This window comes from Athene noctua, chromosome 27, assembly GCF_965140245.1.
Source record: "Athene noctua chromosome 27, bAthNoc1.hap1.1, whole genome shotgun sequence".
NCBI classification, from domain to species: Eukaryota; Metazoa; Chordata; class Aves; order Strigiformes; family Strigidae; genus Athene; species Athene noctua.
The window spans coordinates 3,952,589-3,972,354 of NC_134063.1; the positions used below are offsets into that span (position 1 = coordinate 3,952,589).

The 19,766-nt window shown below is 51.5% G+C and overlaps 1 protein-coding gene across 3 annotated transcripts in view; it reads left to right on the forward strand.

The window, feature by feature from the left end:
• ADAMTS10 (ADAM metallopeptidase with thrombospondin type 1 motif 10) overlaps positions 1 to 19,766 on the forward strand; it is a 58,223-nt gene that overhangs the window by 12,012 nt on the left and 26,445 nt on the right. The window contains exons 1-8 of one of the 3 annotated variants that reach the window (XM_074928002.1): positions 615 to 711; positions 903 to 1,241; positions 6,555 to 6,919; positions 12,396 to 12,555; positions 14,543 to 14,760; positions 16,022 to 16,105; positions 16,469 to 16,614; positions 19,501 to 19,544. In XM_074928002.1, coding sequence (XP_074784103.1) covers positions 1,154 to 1,241; positions 6,555 to 6,919; positions 12,396 to 12,555; positions 14,543 to 14,760; positions 16,022 to 16,105; positions 16,469 to 16,614; positions 19,501 to 19,544 — 1,105 coding nt within the window. In that variant the 5' untranslated portion in view covers positions 615 to 711; positions 903 to 1,153. Of the gene's footprint in view, positions 1 to 614; positions 712 to 902; positions 1,242 to 6,554; positions 6,920 to 12,395; positions 12,556 to 14,542; positions 14,761 to 16,021; positions 16,106 to 16,468; positions 16,615 to 19,500; positions 19,545 to 19,766 lie in introns of those variants that run through there. The other 2 variants (XM_074928003.1, XM_074928001.1) reach the window with 2 other exon arrangements.

The following is a 19,766-nucleotide window of genomic DNA, read 5'->3' on the forward strand; positions in this document are numbered from 1 at the left end:
GTTCAGATATTTGGGATTCTCTGGGCAGTAGTTAGGTATGTGCCATATTCATTGCATACGTCATCTAATCGCTGGATAGAAACAAAAACCACAGGCTTTATGCAACTCTCCAGCACTATGTGAGTTTTGTATAATTGCCTCAGACTGAGTGGAAATTATCTGCAAGCCAGAAATCTTTCACTGAAGCAATTAGCAAATCATTTTAAATAACAAATACAATTGGAATCTCATGATCCATTTGTGGATAGAGCTGAGGGTAAGGGTGACTTCACTGAATGGGTCCTTTGTTTTCAATCACTTTTTTAGGTTTAGCCAATATACTCTGAGAGCAAGTGCTCTTCTCTCAGTGCAGTGACAGTCATTAAAGCGTATTTTAATGCTGGGGAAACTGGAGTAGAGGGGATTTCTAGGTTGCTGCTCACTACCACCCTGCTAATGCTTTTATTTTGTGCTCCCCTTTAAGAGATCAGGTAACTGAGACCGGGTCGCTCTTCGGTCTGCGCTTCCTCGTGGGTGTTGCCACAGGACAAAGGGTTCCCGTTTATTCTGAGCTCCTTTCCTCAGGTAGAAGGTTTATACCAGGCCTTCGGTGCCTCTGTCAGAGTGGTGGGGGGGTTTGCTGGGAGCAGAGTTTGCCCCCAGGAGCGCACACGGGTGTGCAGCATCCCCTTAGCAGGATAACTTGGCTTTCCAGTGCTGTGAACTGATGTGGTTAATTCCATTTGCGTTTGCTTCCCGTCCTTTTCTCCCCTTTTTCTGTCTTTCCATCTCACTCTTCTCTAAGATGAGGCTTTCCTCGTTCGCCCTGCACACTGATTTCTCCCTCGTGTCCTTCTCCTCCGTCCTTTGTTTCCTCTCTGCCCATCTCTTACATTCACTCATCCCCACCCTCTCCTTCGCAGGGGCGATGCCACCCAGAGCCTGTGCTTCGAACTAGCCCATGCTGACCCCCCTGCCCTGGCCCGGGCACAGCAAACTGCAAAGAAACCGTCGGCCTCGCTGCTTTGGGGAGAGCACGGAGCGGCCGAGGATGCCTGCGGAGGGACCGAGGACTCCTGTCTCTACATAAGCGGTGGCCGAGGGAGAGACATGTTGGGACAGCGCCCTTTCAGCTGGCACAACACTCCCTGCACTGAGACAAGCATCGCTAACCATGGCAATAGCTTGGAGGCTTCTCACATGGACTGTCATCTTCACCTCGGCTCTGTGCAACTTTCCCGGTTACACATTCCAGTCACAAGGTAGGGATTGCTGTGGGGAGGGGAGCTGGATCCACCCGCTTTTGCTGGCAGAAACCCTACCGCTGGCCCCGGGGGAGGTATTAGGGTAATGCTGTGCTGAGGAGTAGGTGGAAACACCTCGAACTCTGCTCTGCACTGTACTGCAGCAGACCTCCTCCTGCTGAATTTGCAGGTGTTTTCCGTTGACCTCTGTGGAAAGGATGTGTTGTGCTCTCCAGTGTTAACGCTCCTTGACATTTTGCAGGATTCAGAGCAGTAGGGTCTGTGCAAGATGAGAGCCACGTACAGGCTTAGAAAGCGAAGGCGATGTGGTAGCACTAGAGGAAGGTCCCCTTCCACTCGGGTGGAGCGGCGCATCCTTGGATGAATAGAGGCTTTGTTACGGGGAGGGCTGTGTGTGTGCAGCCAGGCAGCGCGCTCGCGAGCAGTCCTCTGCGTCTGCAGGGATGGAGGGCTCTGCTGGAGCATACAAATACTCTGCACAGCTGAGTCTGGGCAGACGTGTGCTGCTAGAGGAACAGTTTTAGTTTGTACACACATTTCTGTAAGTGCTACTGTTGGTAAATACTCAAACCTGCTCAGGTGTGAGCACTTTGTACCTGTCATGTGCATGTGTGGTTCTGATGGTCTTGTGTTTAAATACAGAGCCACACATGCAAGTGATTGCAAGGAGAGCAGAACGTGGGTCTCTTGTACATCGATTTGTGCCTTTGTACATGATTTTATTCCAGGTTAGGAGTGAAGGGACTGGAAAGTGAAATGGGCTACCTTGTACCCAGCCTAGAGTACAAGTACAGCATGGGTGGGGAACAGAGTAGTTGAATTGCTTAATACTAATTTGTTTTTGTGACCGTTTCTTAAGAGGCAACACGATCGTTCCCATCAGGCACCAGAGGTATGAAGAAAGAGCTCTGAAGTTAGACATTTATCTGTGCAGGGCATTAAAACCCAGCAGCATACTGACACAGCCATAATCCTGAAATACCACGTGTGCCCAGATTAACTGCAGCAGGACCAAAGTCAGCCACGTACCCGGGCTGTTGAGCAGTGCAGTGCCATCGGGCTGTAGTTACAATGACCAAGCTTGTTCTTGTGAAGCAGAACTGGAAGGAGGAACAACAGCAACCGAAAACCACACGCTGTCCTGGGTCTGAGCGCTGGCTGGTTGCTAAACGTGGGGCAGCGTGTGCTGGGTGAACCCAGAGGCGGGCAGGCCCAGAGCTGCATGCTGTGCAGGCGCTGTGCAACGTGCAAGGTTATATACAGGCAGATTTTCTTGAATCTGAAACAAAACCCGGTTTCTGGTCCTTTTCGCCAAAGCTTCTGGCAATGGCTGGGGTGAGTGTTCTGGGCCTCCCATGTCCATCAGTTCACACCTCCCTCCATCTGCAGCACCGCGTTCGCAGCGCAGCGACGCTCTGACAAGGACTTTGCTGCCAGATCACCTCCGTCCTGACTCACAGCAGCTGAAACGCTCCCTCGCTCACCAGTCCCCGCACCGTTTGCTAATAGACCTTGGTCTAAACCCAAGGGCTCACCAGAATGACAGTCAATACCTTTGTGCTCCCCTAGATGCTGGCTTTCCCCTGAGCAGGTCTGGAGGATGAGTCTCAGCCTGTGGTGTTGCTGGGAACATGGTGCTGTGGTTCCCAGTCCCAAGGGTCAGGCTGCCCCGTGTGCCCCTCTTGCTGTCAGAGCTCTTTTTTAGGCTTGCTGCATCCGGAACGGTTGGCGTCAGGCTATTGATACTACTCAACACTTTCTCTTCACCACACTGCTGAGATAGTAAGTACATAATCCTCACAACACCCTTTCAAGAGGGTGAAATGCTGTTATCTCCTCTTAGCAGTCAGAGGTATGGAGAATAAAGGCCAGCGTTTTCAACAAGCCACTGATTTTAACCAAGTGACTTGCTCCAGTTAGCAGTGGAGCAGGATTCACATGCCCCGTGTGCCTGACTCCAGATCAGTGTATTTGTTTTATGCGGGAAGAAAATTGAGGTATCACAGTCATAAACTCTCATTATCTTTGTGGGAAATAGCAGCCCAGCGTTGAAGACCTCTTGAAGCCAGCAGAGACGTAACGAGATTCAGACGGAACACGTACGCTCAGGCTGCAGTTTTTAACAGTGCAGGAAGCAGCAGCTGAAACAGTTGACCAAGTACATGCTCACCATTGCTGAATGGTTTTTAACCAGAAGGTAATTTTTTGCTGGCACCTTAGTTCAACTAGTGATAGATCAGACATTCCCTGTTTTATAGAATGTTAGGTCAGGCTGATCTCACTGTTCCCAGCTCACATGTAAACCGTGGACCCTTGGGGGAAACAGTGAGACTGCCACAATGCCAGGGCAGCCTGAAGTCATGGGATCCCCATAGTGTTTTCCACAGACATCCTTTAGGAATCGTGTCTGGGCTACAGCTGGGGCTCCTCTTTGCTCTGGTGACAAGACCAGAGCAAATATCTGCTTCCTTTTCATCCTTTAAGCAGCTTTATAATGAGAGGGGCAATGGTGAGCATACAAGGAAGGAACAAAATCCTCCTTCCTCCACTTTTACCTGCCTTCTCTTCTTTTTGTTTGGCTTACTGCTCTGCCTCCCCTGTGCCCTTTCTCTTCCCTGCAGATGTGGTTTGTTTCCACCAAAAATGAGGCAGTGAGGTACCTCTCCCCACACCCCATCCCTCCTGCTTCCCCGGTTTCTCCCTTGCCCTCTCTGCAAGGCTTATGGTCCTTCAGGGGCGCCTGGTGTCCTATAAAGCCACGGGCAGGTTTTCTTGGAGAAAGGCTTTTTATAGCATCTCTTCCAAAGCAGTCTGACAGCTCTCTGGATACACCAGGCTGCTTATCAGCAGTGCAAACCCTTCTGATACAGTGGGTGCAGTACTGCACGTTTCAGGCCAAGATCTATTAATACAGCGTGAAGTGGCTGAGATGTCAGAGGGCACATGATGCCTTTTCTGGAAGGAAGGAAGGAAGAGCCAAACAGTGCCCCTCTTGCTGTTGGGAGCTCCTAGTATGGTCTGTAATATGGGGAGCATGACCAAGGCAGGGATGAGCAAATAAGGAAATTAGGGAACATCTGCGATTTTGGGTGGAGTACACAGGGTTAGGGAATAAAATAGATCCTAATCTCTTAGAGCCTAATCTAATCTTTTACATTTTTAGAGAGGAAGCAAACAGCTGTAGCACTGGACGAGGACACTGCCTTATTCCTTATGTTGAAAGTCTCTCTTCATTATTTTTCCCGTTTGTGGCATGCCCGCTCTGAAGCATCACTTCCTAAAACATTCATGTGATACAGGGCACTGCTCTTAGATCTTTCTTCCTGTGCCTTAGTTTTCAGAGTGACATCCCTGAGAGGATGCCTGGGGACTGGCACCACAACAAATGCAGGTTCTCACACACAATCTCAGGCTCTGGACACTTTTTTTCCTCCTGGATGTACCTTGCAGGTCAGGATCAGAGACTGCAACCCAGGGTCCCAGACCCTTTCTCGCCACTGTGTGCGCAAACCTCCTTCCGACTCGCTATTTTGCAAGCCCTCGTGGACTGCAGAGAGGGGAAAAGAAAAACAAGCCACTTCCGATAGCAAATTTTTCCAAGCCTGAGGTCATTGCTTATGTGCAAATAGTCACTCTTGTTTGCCCGGCTGTATCACACGCGAGGCGGTGTGATGCAGGAGAAGCTGGAGCACAGGAAGTTAAAAAACTAATAATTATTTCTGGCTTGTTGAGGCAAGGGAGAGGTGCCAGAAGTGCTTATGGTTTGGAAGGATGGGAGCTAACCCCTAAACCCAGCTGGTGGGAAGGACTGTCCCATTACTGGTGGCCAAGGAAACCACTCTGTCAGGCTCCCACACTGGAAAACACACTAGAGGAAAAGGAAACTTTCCAGTGCTGCCATGTGGTAAGAGTGTAATTTGGAGTCCAAATTTATGATGGCTGGGAAGACTTTGAAGATGGGTGCTGTGGAGCCAGGCGAAATGCAGCCACCCTGGAGCAGCCTGGCCTCTCCTGTTTGCTTAGGAAACAACTACAAATAGGATGCAGAAAGCACAGCTAGAATCTTCCAGAGTGAAAAGAGGGCAGATACTCTCCCACTCCATGAGCAAACCTCCAGCCACGAGAGGTTTAGAAGAACACGCTGTGATGGGGGGAGCTATCCTGGCCACTGCATGATTTTTCACATCTTCTGCTGAAGCCTCTGGTACTGAGGGCTGTCAGAGACAGCTAGACCTCCGGTCAGATCCAGTCTGGCAGTCCCTGTGACATTTTGCTTGGAAAATGAGAAATTTCTGTCGAGGTTGCAGAGTGCCAGTTTCTTTGACAGCCAAAAGTGTTGCGTTACCGTGTGAGTGCAGGCAGACGTTTTGGACAGTGACCTTGTCAGAGCACATTTCTTAAGTGGTACGAGACAGGCTCAAAAACTCAAGGGCTCAAGTGCCCCAAGAGAAGGTGCTAAGCCAGGCTGATACGATAAAGAGCACCAAGCTGGTGAGCTGGGAAGGCAGGATGGTGTCATAGATAGAGACCTGCCTGGGAAATCAGGATGTCTGACTTCTTTTCTTGCTGCCTTTTCAGCACAGCAGGAGAATTCTGGTTGCCCTCTTTCCTGTTTTAATTGCAAGATTGGCTTGGCAAGGACATGGTCTTTGTGCCTCTTAGGAGGATGCCTGGTACCTAATGCACTAATGGAGCTGTGACTGGGGAGGCTGGTATGGTGCTGTTACTATGCGAGTTATCAGAGTTAGCAGGTCCATGTGGCAGCTGTAGGTGTTCTGAGGAACCCCACAGTCCCTTAGTGAGGCTGTCTTCTCCTGGGACATTGCCAGCCCAGGGCTCACTCTAGCTTGTTTTGAAGAGACCTTATTCCTACCTTTGGTACTGAAAGGATCCAGGTTAAAATAACCCTCCAAAGCACAGACTGTGACTCTGCACAACCTGGAGTCTCTGTGCCTGGTGGAGATGGAGAGATGGGGCAGAGTCCAGGTTCAGAGCCAGAGTTTGGGTGACCTGAATGGTCCCTTGGACAGTGTGTTTTTCTCCATCACCTGCAGAGAAAGAAGATTATGCTCCATAGGCTCAAGACCTATTGATACCCCAAGGCTCTGTAGGTTGAAGGCCTTTGGGAATACCCCAAGGATCCTGCAGCCTGGGCAGAGCAGACCCTCTGTGTCAGGACCCTGTCCCTCTGCCTTGCACTGGGTACAGTTGTGCTCAGGCGTAGCTGGCTCCGTGCTGAAGTTGCCGGGTGTTTTACTCTGACTCTCTTTGCAGAATGTCATTCCTCCTGTGTTTGCTTTCCCTCCCCAGAAGAGTTCCTCTCCAGCCTCGATCACTATGAAATTGCGTTCCCCATCCAAGTGGACCAAAACGGGGACTTCCTCACCTTTGATGTGAGAAGCCAGTTGAAGCAACGTCCTCGGCGCAGCCTGGGCTCCTTGCCCTACGAGCCATCTGAGCAGCAGGTTTTCTACAAAGTCTCTGCCCACCGCACCCAGTTCCTCCTCAACCTGACACTGCACTCCAACCTGCTGGCTGAGCACTTCACTGTCGAATACTGGAAGCGAGATGGCGTGGACTGGCAACATGATTTCCATGAAGACTGCCACTACGCAGGCCACTTGCAGGATCAGTACCTGAACTCAAAAGTCGCCATCAGCAACTGCAATGGACTGGTGAGTCTCTGTATTTTGCCCAGCCAAGGACAATATTAACAACTAGAGCTGCCCATAGAGCAGAGCTGATTGCAGCCTCTTTGATCTTTTCTGTAGAAGTACAATCAGGTTTGGGTCCCAGCAGGTGAGTCCATGGTGGTGGGAAAGGCGTGGGGTTGGTGTTTGTTTTGCCAATTATTAGGCCGAGCATAAAGGACACAGCCAGCATAAAGATGAACCAATAACCAAACTGTATTTGATACAAAAGGGTCAGTACATGGGTGAACGCTGGGGGTACGAACAAGTCAGTCAGATTATACATAATTGACATCAATCCCACTGACCCCAACAACGACACCGCACAACCAACAGTGGGTGCAATAAATGGTGAAATGCAGTCTCCCATAGAAGGGACAGGAGACAACTGAGTCAACAAGCCAAACACATAAGACCAAGGAAGCCACGTACTGAATCTCTGCACAGCCCGCGTTTACAAAAGCCAGAGCTGACTGGAGCCCAGTCCCAGGGAGGCGGGAGGCCCTTCCCCAACAGGGAACTCTGCACAGGGCACCCACCTCACACACAGACACTGCCCCTCCTGCAACGGTCCCAGCTGTTATCCCTCAGTGGGACACCTGACCTTGGGTTACTGACTGCGGGACCCCTGGGGCTCCTTTACCCAATGGCTCTGTCTGCCAGGCCGGCACCACCCTGGGGGGAAGCCTAAAGGGAACCTCACCCCCCTTTGGGCAGAGCTGTGGGAATCACCCAGATGTCAACCTTAATTTGGGGCTTGGGGCTGAAACCCCAGCATTTCAGTGCCAAGCCAGAATGTCGTACACTGGCATCAAGAGTCAGCTGAGGGTGAAGAAGGCCACATCCCTTCATTACATCCATAGGGATTCCTGATCTGTATTTTGTTTGTAGTCCAGTTTCTACTGAAGTCAGTGGGCATTTTTCCATTCATTTGAATTGGAATGGGATAATCCAGGCTCTAGACCACTATTCTGATTCTCACAGAACTCTCCCCTCCACTTCCAACAGTGTTTCGCATGTGTTAGTGAGGAAGAAGTGCAGGAGGGCAGGAATTTCCCAGCACAACTGGGAATGCCAAAAGTGCATTCAGATCCTTACAACTGTAGATACATTCCTGGTGTTCCCGGTCACTTCTCTCCAGATTTCAGGAGCTAAAAAGACAAAAAATGGCATTCCTCAAAAACAGCAAGGTTGCTGCAAAGGGGGTGGAAATGATTGATTTTTCATGTCCTAACAGTGAGGACTAGACATCATGGTCTTAAATATCAGCAAGAACTCTTAATGGTAGACTTTAGAGGTAAGGATAGCTGAGCTCTGGACTAGATTTCTTGGAGAGTACGTGGCCCCAACATCGTTGGAGATCTTTAAGAATAGGTCAGACAAGTGCCTCTCAAAAATACTCCAGGTATGATTCAATTAGCTCTTCCAGCACTGGGAATTGACTAAGGACTTCCATCCTTATTTTTCTATGATTTTCTGATATTTCTGGCTCGCAAAGCACATTTCATGCTCTGCCAGATGGAGGGATGGAGCAAACATACCCTGTTAGCAAATCCCAAGGATGATGGCTTCCTTGGAGGGGTAACATGTAGAAAAAGAGTCTGTAGGCCAGATTCATATTTATGCTACGGCCCCACCTCTTAGCAGTATTCTGGCAGTGTGGAAGAGCTTCCAAATGGGAATGAATTCACGTTTGATTTATTGCTAAATTACACTGCCAGAACAGTGCTGTGGGTTATTAACAGAAATGAGAACCTGACTCATTATATCATAGAGTCTAATGTTTCGATCTCACAGCCAAAAATCAGAGCTGCATAAACTCTTGGTTCCCTAGTTAGCCCTTTGTTTAGATATGGGAAATCTGCTGAAGTCCTAAACAATTTACTGGTGTTCACAAAAGCACTGAAGGGTGAGCTGGATGCTGCTGGCTCAGAAGGGATCTGGCATTAGCCTACCTTCCCACTTCAGAGGGCAGCAAGTCCAGGGCAAGCAATGGCCCGGCAGCACTTGTTCTGGGATAATTTAGTCCACAGGCTGTGTTTAGCTCTGGAGAGATACCAGGGGCTGTCTGGAGGAAAATGCAGCCAGGCACGAAGAGGGACGGAGGGTCATCCAACAACCTCTCCTTTTCTTGAACTCTGTCCTTCTGCCCTCGAGAGCTACGCATATCAGCAAGGAGGGGGGAGGACATCTTCTGGGTTAGCGAGGACGATAGGGTCAGGAATTTAGACAAGAGGGGTCTGGCATCTTTTTAGCTGGCAGAGTGGGGACTGTAATTGCCACCGGAGAAGACCTCTGGGACCGCAGAGCTCTGGTTGATCAGTAACAACTGATCCACTGGTGCCGTCCCGCAGCCGCAGCACGCTCCCCTCCAGGACGGCCTCAGTCTATTTTGGAGGGGACAGAAGAGGGTCTCCAGTTGCCGAGGTCTCAGGGTTCAGGCTCCTGCTGACACGTGCTAAGGGGGGGACTGCACACAGTGACCCACGTTTGCACAGACCTGACTCACTGATGATGCAAAGGAGGTTGTGTGTTGTGTTATTGCATGAGCACAAGCAGGGACCAGGTGCTGATTACGGGGGGAGCTGTGCACAAGGAGGAGGGAAAGGGACGACTGCGGCTGCAGAAGCATCCAGCACAGAGCTGTAAAAATGGGTAGCAAGCCCCAAGCCATCCTCCTGTCCTCCAACTCCCACATCCCTAACCAATTTGCGAGTCTGCAAGGTGTACACTGTTAACAGCTTTGTTTTCAAACACCCACGACGTAACTCACACCTCACGGAACCCCAGCTTTGCACTGCCAATATCTGGGCACGTTCCCATCGACTCGTCTTCCCGACCACATGCACCATCACCCCGGGCTGAGGGCAGGCAGGCAGTGTGGCTCACCCCGCGCATCTCCCCATGCCATGCTGTGCTTCAGGCTGGGTGGGGGGAACGTCACCCAGGCTTAACTTGTCGGAAGCAAAGGGCAAAATGGTCCATTTTCCAAAACACATGGAGCTGTGAGCTGCCAGCAGGGCCAAGCATGAAGCAGCTGGAGCCTGCAGGGAGCAGCCCAGGCAGCTTTGCCTCAGCTTGGCCAGGAGCTTTAAATCCCCGTCTTAAGCAAAGCTGTGTTTCATCCCACTGGCTTCCTGAGATCCCAAGGACCCCTGTCATACCATCAGAAAAATCACAGTGAGGAGCAAACAACTTCAGGAGAGAAAAGCCACTCTCTTACCTCTTGTGTCAGAGCTCATCAAAGGACAGTTTAAAAGCCAGATTTTCAACCCGGTGTGTCTGTGTGAAATTGTGCTTTCACCTGAAAAGCCCTCCTGAAGTCAGCACGGCCATTAAATGCTTGGAGCAAAGCAGATGGCCCTGCTGCTGAGGCTAATGTCGAGCTGCTCGTGTGTATATACACGGAGGTGGAAGAGCTGAATTGCAGTATGTGGCTGTGCTTTTCTCCAGTGTGGTTATAAACTAATAGCATAAACCATCCTTGCTCTGCAGATGACCTGGGTGAATCATAGACAGGATATCCAGTTTAGCTCCCCCACAAACCACAGGGTTCTCTCTAAGGGCTTCTCGCTGCCCCCTTTCAACAGGCTTGTGTCCCGTCCAACACCCGGACCTCAGAGCTTGGTCCTTGGGGTCAGCGATGGGGCAGTTTTCAGACTCCAGTGATGGCTGAGTTTCATTGCTAAAGGATGCCAGGCAGGCAGTGGAGCCTCCTGCCTCTCATGCTCTGCAGAGGCTCAGGGTTTAAGTAAGAACGGCCCTTTTCTAGTGTTACATGCCTTTCAGGCAGGACGTACTCTCCCCTCCTGCTGCTCTGCCCCGAGCCGGTGGTGACCTCCTTCTCCCCGTCCCACAAAGCCGGCAGCCAGCTGGCCTCGCAGGCCGACACTCGGCTTTCCGCCGGAGCCTTCGCCAGGCTAACCTCACAGTACCTCGCTTGTGTTTGAAAAGGTGGAGCTGAGCCAAGAGCAACAGAGCCTGGTGCAGGAGGAAATCCCCCGGCACTCTGGAGATGGGGACTTCGCTGTGCACACACTGCCCTGATTCAGCTTTCATGGCAGGGAGGGAGAGGGGGAGAGACCTATTACAGAGGCAGTGTCCACCCCAGAGAGGCTCTCCCCCACAAACACCCAGCAATAATGCTGTTACGCAGGTGGTGCCTTCCATGCAAAGACCCCAAGATGTTTTCCAGAGACCTCCTTCCCCGCTCCCTGTCCGGGCAGATCAGGGCTCCCGTCCCCCTGGCACAGAGGGCAGTTGGTAGAGCACTGTGACAGCCAAAGGGCAACACCGGTGCAGAGCGGGTGGCAGGACAGGGGTGTCTGCACCCAGAGTTGCGCTTGCGCACAGGGAGTGGGAGGACAGCCACGTAACGTGGGTCTTAGACTTTTGGGATGCTTTTTGTCCTGCTTGGGCAATGTCAGGCACGTTTCTGTGCCTCGGTTGCTTGTTGGTAAGTTCAGCTGATAGCACACCCACGTTTCTTGGAGTTAGATGAGATTCAGCGCCAGAAGTTGTTACAGCGAGGGAGCTCCTTGCATCTTGTTGGGCTGCCAGAAACCTTTTAGGTTGTTCAGACCTTTTAGGTAGAGGGAAATCTTGCTGTGAGGATAGGACCAGCTGCAGAGGAGAGATCTTGCAAGCACCTGGTGGGTTTGGCTGCTCATACCTGCTGGGGTCTGCTCCTGCCCAGCCGTCACTGTCTTACAGTGGGTCCACTCACAAAGTCTGGGCTCACAGGTGAGATTCATTCAGTCAAAGAATAAAATTAAGGGAGACAACAAAAAACAAATTAGAGAGCAGAAACAAGATCATCTGTCTGGGGTGGCCAGTCAGAGGTATAAAAGGGGCAGTGATGTCTATAGGGCACAACCCCAGTTTCAGAGAAAGGTTGTGGCACCTGCTGGTTGCCTCACTGCTAATCAGGCTTCAGATTTTAAAGATTTAGTGTGTTTCTCAAAAGCCTCTGAGCATCTACACTTCTCTGCAGCTCTGTGCCCGAGTTTCCCAGCTGGTGGTAATGGTCCTGGGCTGCTTTTGAAGGTTCTTTGGTGAGGCTGAAAAGTAGAAGAGCTAGAGCTCACTGCTGAGTTATGCTGCTATTTGAAGGTATGGTATTTAGGATCCCACAGACAGCTCTCAATTAGACTGAGTGGGTGGAATAGGAAGCAACTCATTCATGATTTTGCAAGGAAAGACTGATTTCCAGAGGACTTTAGTGAACACAGATGTCCCAAGGCATCCATGGCCATCTGTCTCAGTTTTCTCTGGTCTGTAGGTTCATACAGTTCAGTGTTGGCGTGTAAATGAAGGAATCCTTCACGTTCTCAGAAGTATTTGTCAGTCCCCAGAAATTCAGTGGTTAATCGTCAGAAAGGTCGTTACGAGAAGCCACCAGTATGTCACCCAGTTCTCTCTCTACCTCTTTTATTGCCCTTCCCTCTCTTTCCTTCTGCAGCATGGGGTGATCGTGGCAGATGAGGAGGAATATTTCATTGAACCGCTGAGCCCGGGAGCCAACGTCAGCACAGGGAACGAGGGCAAGGGCAGCCCCCACGTCGTGTACAAGCGATCATCTCTCCAGTACCCGCACATGGATGCAGCCTGCGGCGTGCTAGGTATCTGTACCCACCAACATGTCCTCAATCCATCCCAGTGCAGGCTGGGAAGGTCCTGGTACACCAGGCTTTGAAGGTCCATGCTGCTTTATATGGCAAAGAACCAAATTTATCTCCTGCGTTCAAGAAAGTTTTCTGTATTTACTTCTACCCATGTGAAGGAATTCTGGTGGCTTAGACTTTGGAAAGCTCTTGTACTCTCTCCTTCACAGCAGGGCTTTTAAATTTGTAAATAGAGCATGGAATAGAAGAGAAAAAAAAAGACTCTTATTGTTCTTAAGAAAAATCCTCCCAGATTTGGCCAATTTACAAGGTATTGAGAAATCATAGCTTACACATGCTCAGCAGAGACTTCTCTTTGGGTTTTAGTCACTGAAGATTGAGTCCACGTTGAGATACATCTGCTGCTGTTAGACACCAGGTAGAAATATGCCTTGTAGGGGGGGATGTGGGGTCTGATTAGTCACAGTGGGCTCTGGGAAACGTTTATAGGGAATGGCAATTGCACATCTACCCCTCTTACAGGCCTTTGATATCCTAAAGGACTCACAAAGGTCTGCCCTGGCCTCCCGCCTGTGCCCTTCTTGTCCTTGCTAGCAGTCAGTCCGTGTCCCAGAGCCTGGCTGAAATCCCCAGCCCTCCTGAATGTGCAAAATTTCTCTGTGTACCCAAAATGTTGCATGCACACAGGATGCTGCTCCCTCAGTTTGCAGAGGCTTCTCCTGGCTCCGTCAGGATGAGAGGAGATGCCATCCCTGCAGAGGGGCCAGCTCGCATTTTATGGATTGGAGTTTGTGGATGCAGAAGCCGAGCTGTTCCCAGTTGCTCCTGGCAGGTTTGTGTGTCACTTCAGGATGATTACCCAGTGCCCCAGTGGTGACACTTGACAAGTCACTGCTGGAAGGGATGGAGCCTCTGGAGACACTGGGGCACTGCCAGCCTTCTCTGAGCAGACTCTGAGTGTCCCCGGACTTGCCAGCATCTCTGGAGACAACCTGTGCTTCCCTGGCCAGCTCCTCCCATCCCAGCTCCCAAAGTCACGTTGGACAAAGCACCAGCAGACTCCCCTTCTGCTGACTCTTTGCCACATTCCCCAGCTTCCAGACAAAATTTAGCCTGTTCCTAATTGCTTCTTGGAAAGCAAAGCCCATGCAGTGGGAGCCACAGGCCAAATACAGTTCAGAACAACCACAATGCAACTGGCCCAGCAAAGCCACCCCATTGCCTTGCTTCACGGACTGGACCTGTCCCCCGTGAGCTCCCCTGATCCACCGGAGGGGCAGGAGCTGGTAGGCTGGGGGGCTGCCTGTGATCTGCCCATCCTCTCAGTCTTGTTGGATGTTTGATGATCCAGGGTCAGAGCAGAGGAGAGGGATTCAGCTGTTTCTCCTGACAGGGCAGGAGAATGGTTGCAATCTCCCAGCCAGCTCTCCTGCCCTGGGTTTGCAGCTGATGGCCCTGCTGGGGACATCTCTAGGGTCAGGTCAGTAGCACTTGAAGCCTGGAGCAAAGTCCTAGAAACCTGCTGCTGTATTGGAGGCTGCAGCCATTTCTGTGGAGGAAAAGCCAAGTCCTAAATTCAGGTCCTGGCAGGAAAAGGAAAGAGGAAATGATCTGCAATGGCTTTATTTTCAGATTATATTTGTGTAGTTTCTAAATCCACAGCACTTCTCCCCATGACAGAGGCGAGGGCAGAGCCTGGCAGCATGGAAGCAGTGAAGTGCATGGGGCTGCCGCAGCAGGACAGGCACACACCTCTGCCTGCAGCGCCTGGGCAGGAGGAGGGCAGGAGGGCAGGCAGGATGCCACTGGGCCAGCAGCACCATGGGGACAGCCCTGGGCTGCAGTAGGAAGAGCTCAGCATGGGTCTGCTCATGGTGGCCTTTCCTTCCCAGAAACCAAGCTCATGCTGCACGCCCCTTGCCTCTGTGTGCAGCTCAATTGCTGCTGGAGGGCAACAGAAAAAAAATCTCTTTTCCCTCCTCAGATGAGAAGCCCTGGAAAGGGAGACACTGGTGGCTGCGGACACTGAAGCCGTCCCCTCTGAAGCCATCGGGCAACCACAGCCAGCGAGGCCAGCTGCCCCTGAAGAGATCCGTCAGCACGGAGCGCTACGTGGAGACCCTGGTGGTGGCTGACAAGATGATGGTGGGGTACCACGGGCGGCGGGACATAGAGCAGTACATCCTGGCCATCATGAATATTGTAAGTGTTATAACCACATCATGAACCTCGGGGGACCCCAGGGGCTCACACACCCACCAGCAGAGAGCAAGCAGGAATAAATCCTGTTCCTCACCCCGCATGTCTGGGTTTGGCAGAGGGTGCCATGTGCTTTTCCTGCAAGAAAACAAGGACGGTGGAAATGCGGTGGGGAAATCAGATCTGTACCAGGATGGCACTTGCTTCTCCCCATCCCCAGAGCAAGACATTTGGGTCAAAACTCCTGACACACTGCTGCTGCTCATGAGCAGAGATACTCTGGAGCCTGCAGGGACTCCCTGTTGTGTAGGGGAGGCACTGCAGGAGAGGTAAACTCTGGCCCGTCTGACCGTGCTACAGGCCAGGTCTGGATGAGAGAACAAAGCCCTTTCTTTGAACAGCATCTCTCATCTCAAATTAGCATTGCAAATAGGGCCAGCCAAGCTGAGAAACACATGGGAAAGCATAAGGACAGTGAGCTCTCACGCTTGGGGGCTGATCAGCGTGAGGGGTAGGGAGAAATACCCTCGTTTTTCCACACCAGACTGCCCGTGTCTCTGGGTTACTGCAGAGGAGCTTCCTCTGCAGCATCAGATTTGGATCACTGCTGGCGGCAGGATACCAGGCTAGATGCATGAACAGCCTGAATTGGCCATGCTGAATCCTCCTGTGAGGTGAGATAGGCTTGGAAGTTATCCATCAAACCGCTGAAAGCCCCTCTGTGATGGGTCTTTGTCCTGTCCTCTGCAGGATCTCTTTTCATGGCTTGCTCTGTTTGCATTTCTAAAGCAGATGCCAGATTTTAAAACAATACTGTTTCTAACTGTTTCATCTGCTGTAAAACACCCCTCATGTGGCGGCAGATTTCTGAGATGCTGTGGTGTTCCCTGCCAGTGGGCAGTCAGCAAAGCTTCATCCCCACGGCTGTGTAAATGCCAGGACTGTGGGGCTTCCCCACCTGAGCCCCTGGCAAAGAGCAGGTGCTGTGGGGTGTCGGCTTCACAGCTGGAATCTCCCCAGGAGGCAACACCAAGGTCTGAACATGGTTCAGGAGGCTCTGCAATCCAAGTGATAACGTGGAGTCCCATACCCATTTCTGCTTTCTGAAAAAGTTGCATTCAGACCCCGCAGCCCACACTGATGAAGCAGCCCTGTTTCCCTCCACCAGGTGCCCAGCACATGCCAGCTCACCTGCCGCCTGCACCATCACCCAGCCAGTGAGCTCATTTTTAAGACTCGTCTTTTCTTGTTTCTTGGAGGTCAGGTTGCCAAACTTTTCCAGGACTCGAGTCTGGGCAATATTGTCAATATCCTGGTGACCCGGCTGATTCTCCTCACCGAGGATCAGGTAAGGTGGGCTTTGCTGAGCTGCTTCCATCATGCTTCTGCATTTCCTTTGTGGGTCTGTGTGTTCCCCTGAATGACACCCCCTGAAGGTCCCCCCAGCAGCCTGCTGGTGCACCACATCCTCTCAATGGCAGCTGGGAACTGGGTTCAGGGTGTGGACTGAGGAGACCTCTGGGACTCTGAGGACTGTTTCTATGATAAAGTGACATTAGGGAGGTTTAAGTAGCTTTAGTCCTCCTAAAGTCTTGCTTTCCCATGGCCTTCATGAAAAGGCGGAGGCATCTGGACTGGTGGCATGGGAATAGGCAGTGCCTTCATATCAGAGCTTTCCTGGGAACACACTGTCATATTGCTTCCATTCCAGCCCACACTGGAGATTAACCACCACGCCGGGAAATCCCTGGACAGCTTCTGCAAGTGGCAGAAATCCATTGTGAACAGGAATGGCAATGGGAACGCTATCCCCGAGAACGGCATAGCCAACCACGACACTGCAGTGCTGATCACCAGGTAAGGCTGAGCCCGGTCCTGGCAGTGCTGTCCTCATGGAGGGTGTCCTCTGTGCAGCTGTCCTCGATCTCTGTCCAAGTGCTTCATCCGAGGCTTCCTTCCCATGCGTTCCCCTGCAAGCTGCCTGGCAGCGGCTGTCCCTCAGGCTGGCCACTTGCCAGTTCCCTTGCAGTGATGCAGATTATTGCAGTTCAGATACTTGTCGTCCTCCAGTGTCTTCCCTCGGTCTTCTTTGTGCTCACAAGGACCTAATTTGCAGCCCGTGTGTATTTGTGCACCAAAAGTCAAGGATCCAGTGTGTACAGTGGTGTTGGGAAGCCTCCCCAGAGTCGTGGAGCATTGGGCATCCTACTGAAACAGAGAGTCGCTCTGCTCCTGCTGTGAAAGATGGAGAAGGGGACACAAGTGGGACCTGAGCGTCATGACAGTGATGGAGTGCTGCACCAGTATGGGATTTACTCACATTTTAGGTGCCTACATAAAGGGCTGAACTCTCTCCTTGGTAGCTGATGGCCACCCTTAAATTACTGATTTCATTCCAACTCCCTTAGGACAGGAGCAGTCCAGCCCTGCCTGTGTCTCTGCACTTCTGTGACAACAGTCTAGGTCAGCAGCTTAACCTGGATGCTGAATTAGAACTCCAGAGCTGGGAGGACAAATAACCCACGTCAGAATAGATGAGCCTGGAGCAGCAGAGGGGGTGGGAGGGACAGCTGGAAGGATGGACAGATGGTTGGAAGGAAAGAAGATGCAGAGAGGATGACAGGGACAGTGGAAGGAACAGAGTGGCAGCTGGGAGAACAGTGGATGCCAAAGGGAGAGCTGGAAGGTCAGAGGGGATGAAGGGCACCGAGAGGCAGCTCTCAGCAGTGCCCAGGACACTGGCTCTCCGGTGCGTCCATAAACCCTGCTTGGGCAGAGGGGCAGCGGCCTGGGGAGAAGCCAAAGGCAAAGCCAAGGTTTGTTTGTGCCTTTTCTTCCCCCTCTTGCAGAGTTGAAGAAAGTAATAAAATGAAAGTGCTGGAGACAGGAGCCTCCAAGCAGGAGCTGGTTTGGCTGGTGCCATGTGCCGCACTCCCGCTCCAGGCCTGGCGATGGCAGGAGCTGTTTGCAGCCTGGCGCATCCCTCCTGGGAACCTGTGAAATGAGACCCCACAAGCACCAGGGGAGGAACGAGCAAAAGGCCCCTTGGCCCCAGCATTTCACCCTCCTGGGGCTGCAGTGTCTGCTTTTTCTTCTGCCACACGTGTGGGATGCGAATGCTGGCTCCCAGTTCTTCAGCCTCCCACCAGATGTTTGAGCTAACCCGAAGCGACTTGCCGGGCCGGCCACGCCAGGCTTGGACAGCACCAGCACGTCCGGCCCCTCTCTAATAAATTCCCCGTCTCCCGATAACATCTTGCTGAGCTGCGGGCTTTTTTCTTTTGCAGGGACGTGTCAAACTAGAGCCTCTGAAGGCTTTAGCGGTATTCTCTCAAAACAAAGCAACAAATGTTTTTCACTCACTCAGTTTCCTGCTGGGGGTGAGAGGTTTGGACACTTCCAGAGAGCCCAGGGGCCAAAGGGACAGGAGCCATCGCCAGGAACACACTGTGCTTAACCCCTCGTGTGCTATCAACTTGCTTCCTCCCCACTTTCATCCCTGTGGGGCTACGGGGACGAGCGGTGTCAGATTGTCCTGCTCGCCGTGCTGGTGCCCCCCAGACCCACACCATGGTCACCAGCCTCGGTGCTCCAATCCCGGCTCCCACTCAGGCTGAAATGCACCTCGGGGCTAAGGAGCAACACCCCAACCCGGCATCCCAGCACAGTTGCCCCCAGCCCACGCCTGCCACCCTGGGTGGATTTCAGTGTTAACCTCCAGCCCAGGTTTTGCAAAGACCCAAATGTCTGGGGAGTCTCACCTTCTGGAGATGTTATTTGAATGGAGGGAGGGAGGCCATGCAGTTCATCTCTGCAGCTAATTGATAATATTCCCTCTCTGGCCCAAACTGGTCTTTTGGAGCTGCTGCCACATCCCATTACGAGGACACAAGGATGCTGCATTTCAATTTGGAGGACATTTTACTTTGCTGTCCACGTTTAGTTTTTCCTTGTACATGGCTAACGATGTACAAACGATGTACAAGCAGTCGATTCCTTGATGCAGTGGCTGGAAGTCAAAGCCAGGAACAGAGGACAGACTCATCTTGAATCAGCCCATATTGAATTTGTTTGCAAAATTCTCAGTAAAGAACTAAACTGAAAAAAAAAAAATAAAAAAAAATTACTTTAGCATTTTAATGAAACCACAGTGGGTTTTGAAATGGAACATGTTTTCAAACTGAAGTGTTTTCCTTATTTTTTTGAAAAAAAATCAGGATTACATGTTTGATTGATAAGATTTGCTGCAAGGGACTTGAGTTACAGAGGAAGCTGGCCCTGTCCTCTTCCACCCTGTGCTGCTGGCGTGTATCCCTGAGCCCGGTGCCTCCCAGGAGAGAAGTGTCTGGCTCCCGGGAGCGCACTGGGTACTAAGGAGCAGAGCTGGACCACCCACCCAAAGCCAAAGAGCTTCAAGGCTGGAATAGCATTGTCCCTGCTGATTTACCACATTTCATCAAAACCAAACCTCTGACCCCGCTCAGCAATGCCCCATAGTTAAGGGACAAGAGCTATCGTTAAAAATCCGCAGTGAGTCTCAGCCTGGGGAAGGCGAGTGTTGTACAACATGGATCAGAGGTGTTTTACCTGTTACAGTCGGTTCTTTCCATTCCAGAGGTGTTGCATGAGCCGTGGGCTGTTTCGTGGTGTTTTGGATGTGAACACATCAGTAAAATGAAGATACGCTGTTTTGGAGCCACCAAAATTTTAAGTGTTCCTAACGCTGCCTTCTCTTCTTTGCAGATACGACATTTGCATCTACAAGAATAAACCATGTGGCACCCTGGGTAGGTTGGATTTTGCTGCCCCTTTGCCAGCACCTCTCACCAGCACAGACACCTTCGGGAGCGTGGCGAGGGTGGGCTGTGCCATCCCCCTTCCCTAGTGAGCAGGCTGAGGGGAAGCTCTTGCCCAACACTACCACAAGCACCGGCAACAGAGCCAGGAACAGGCCGGTGGTTTCCAGCCCACTCGACTGTGTAGCCTCCTGACTTCTGTAAACACTAAAA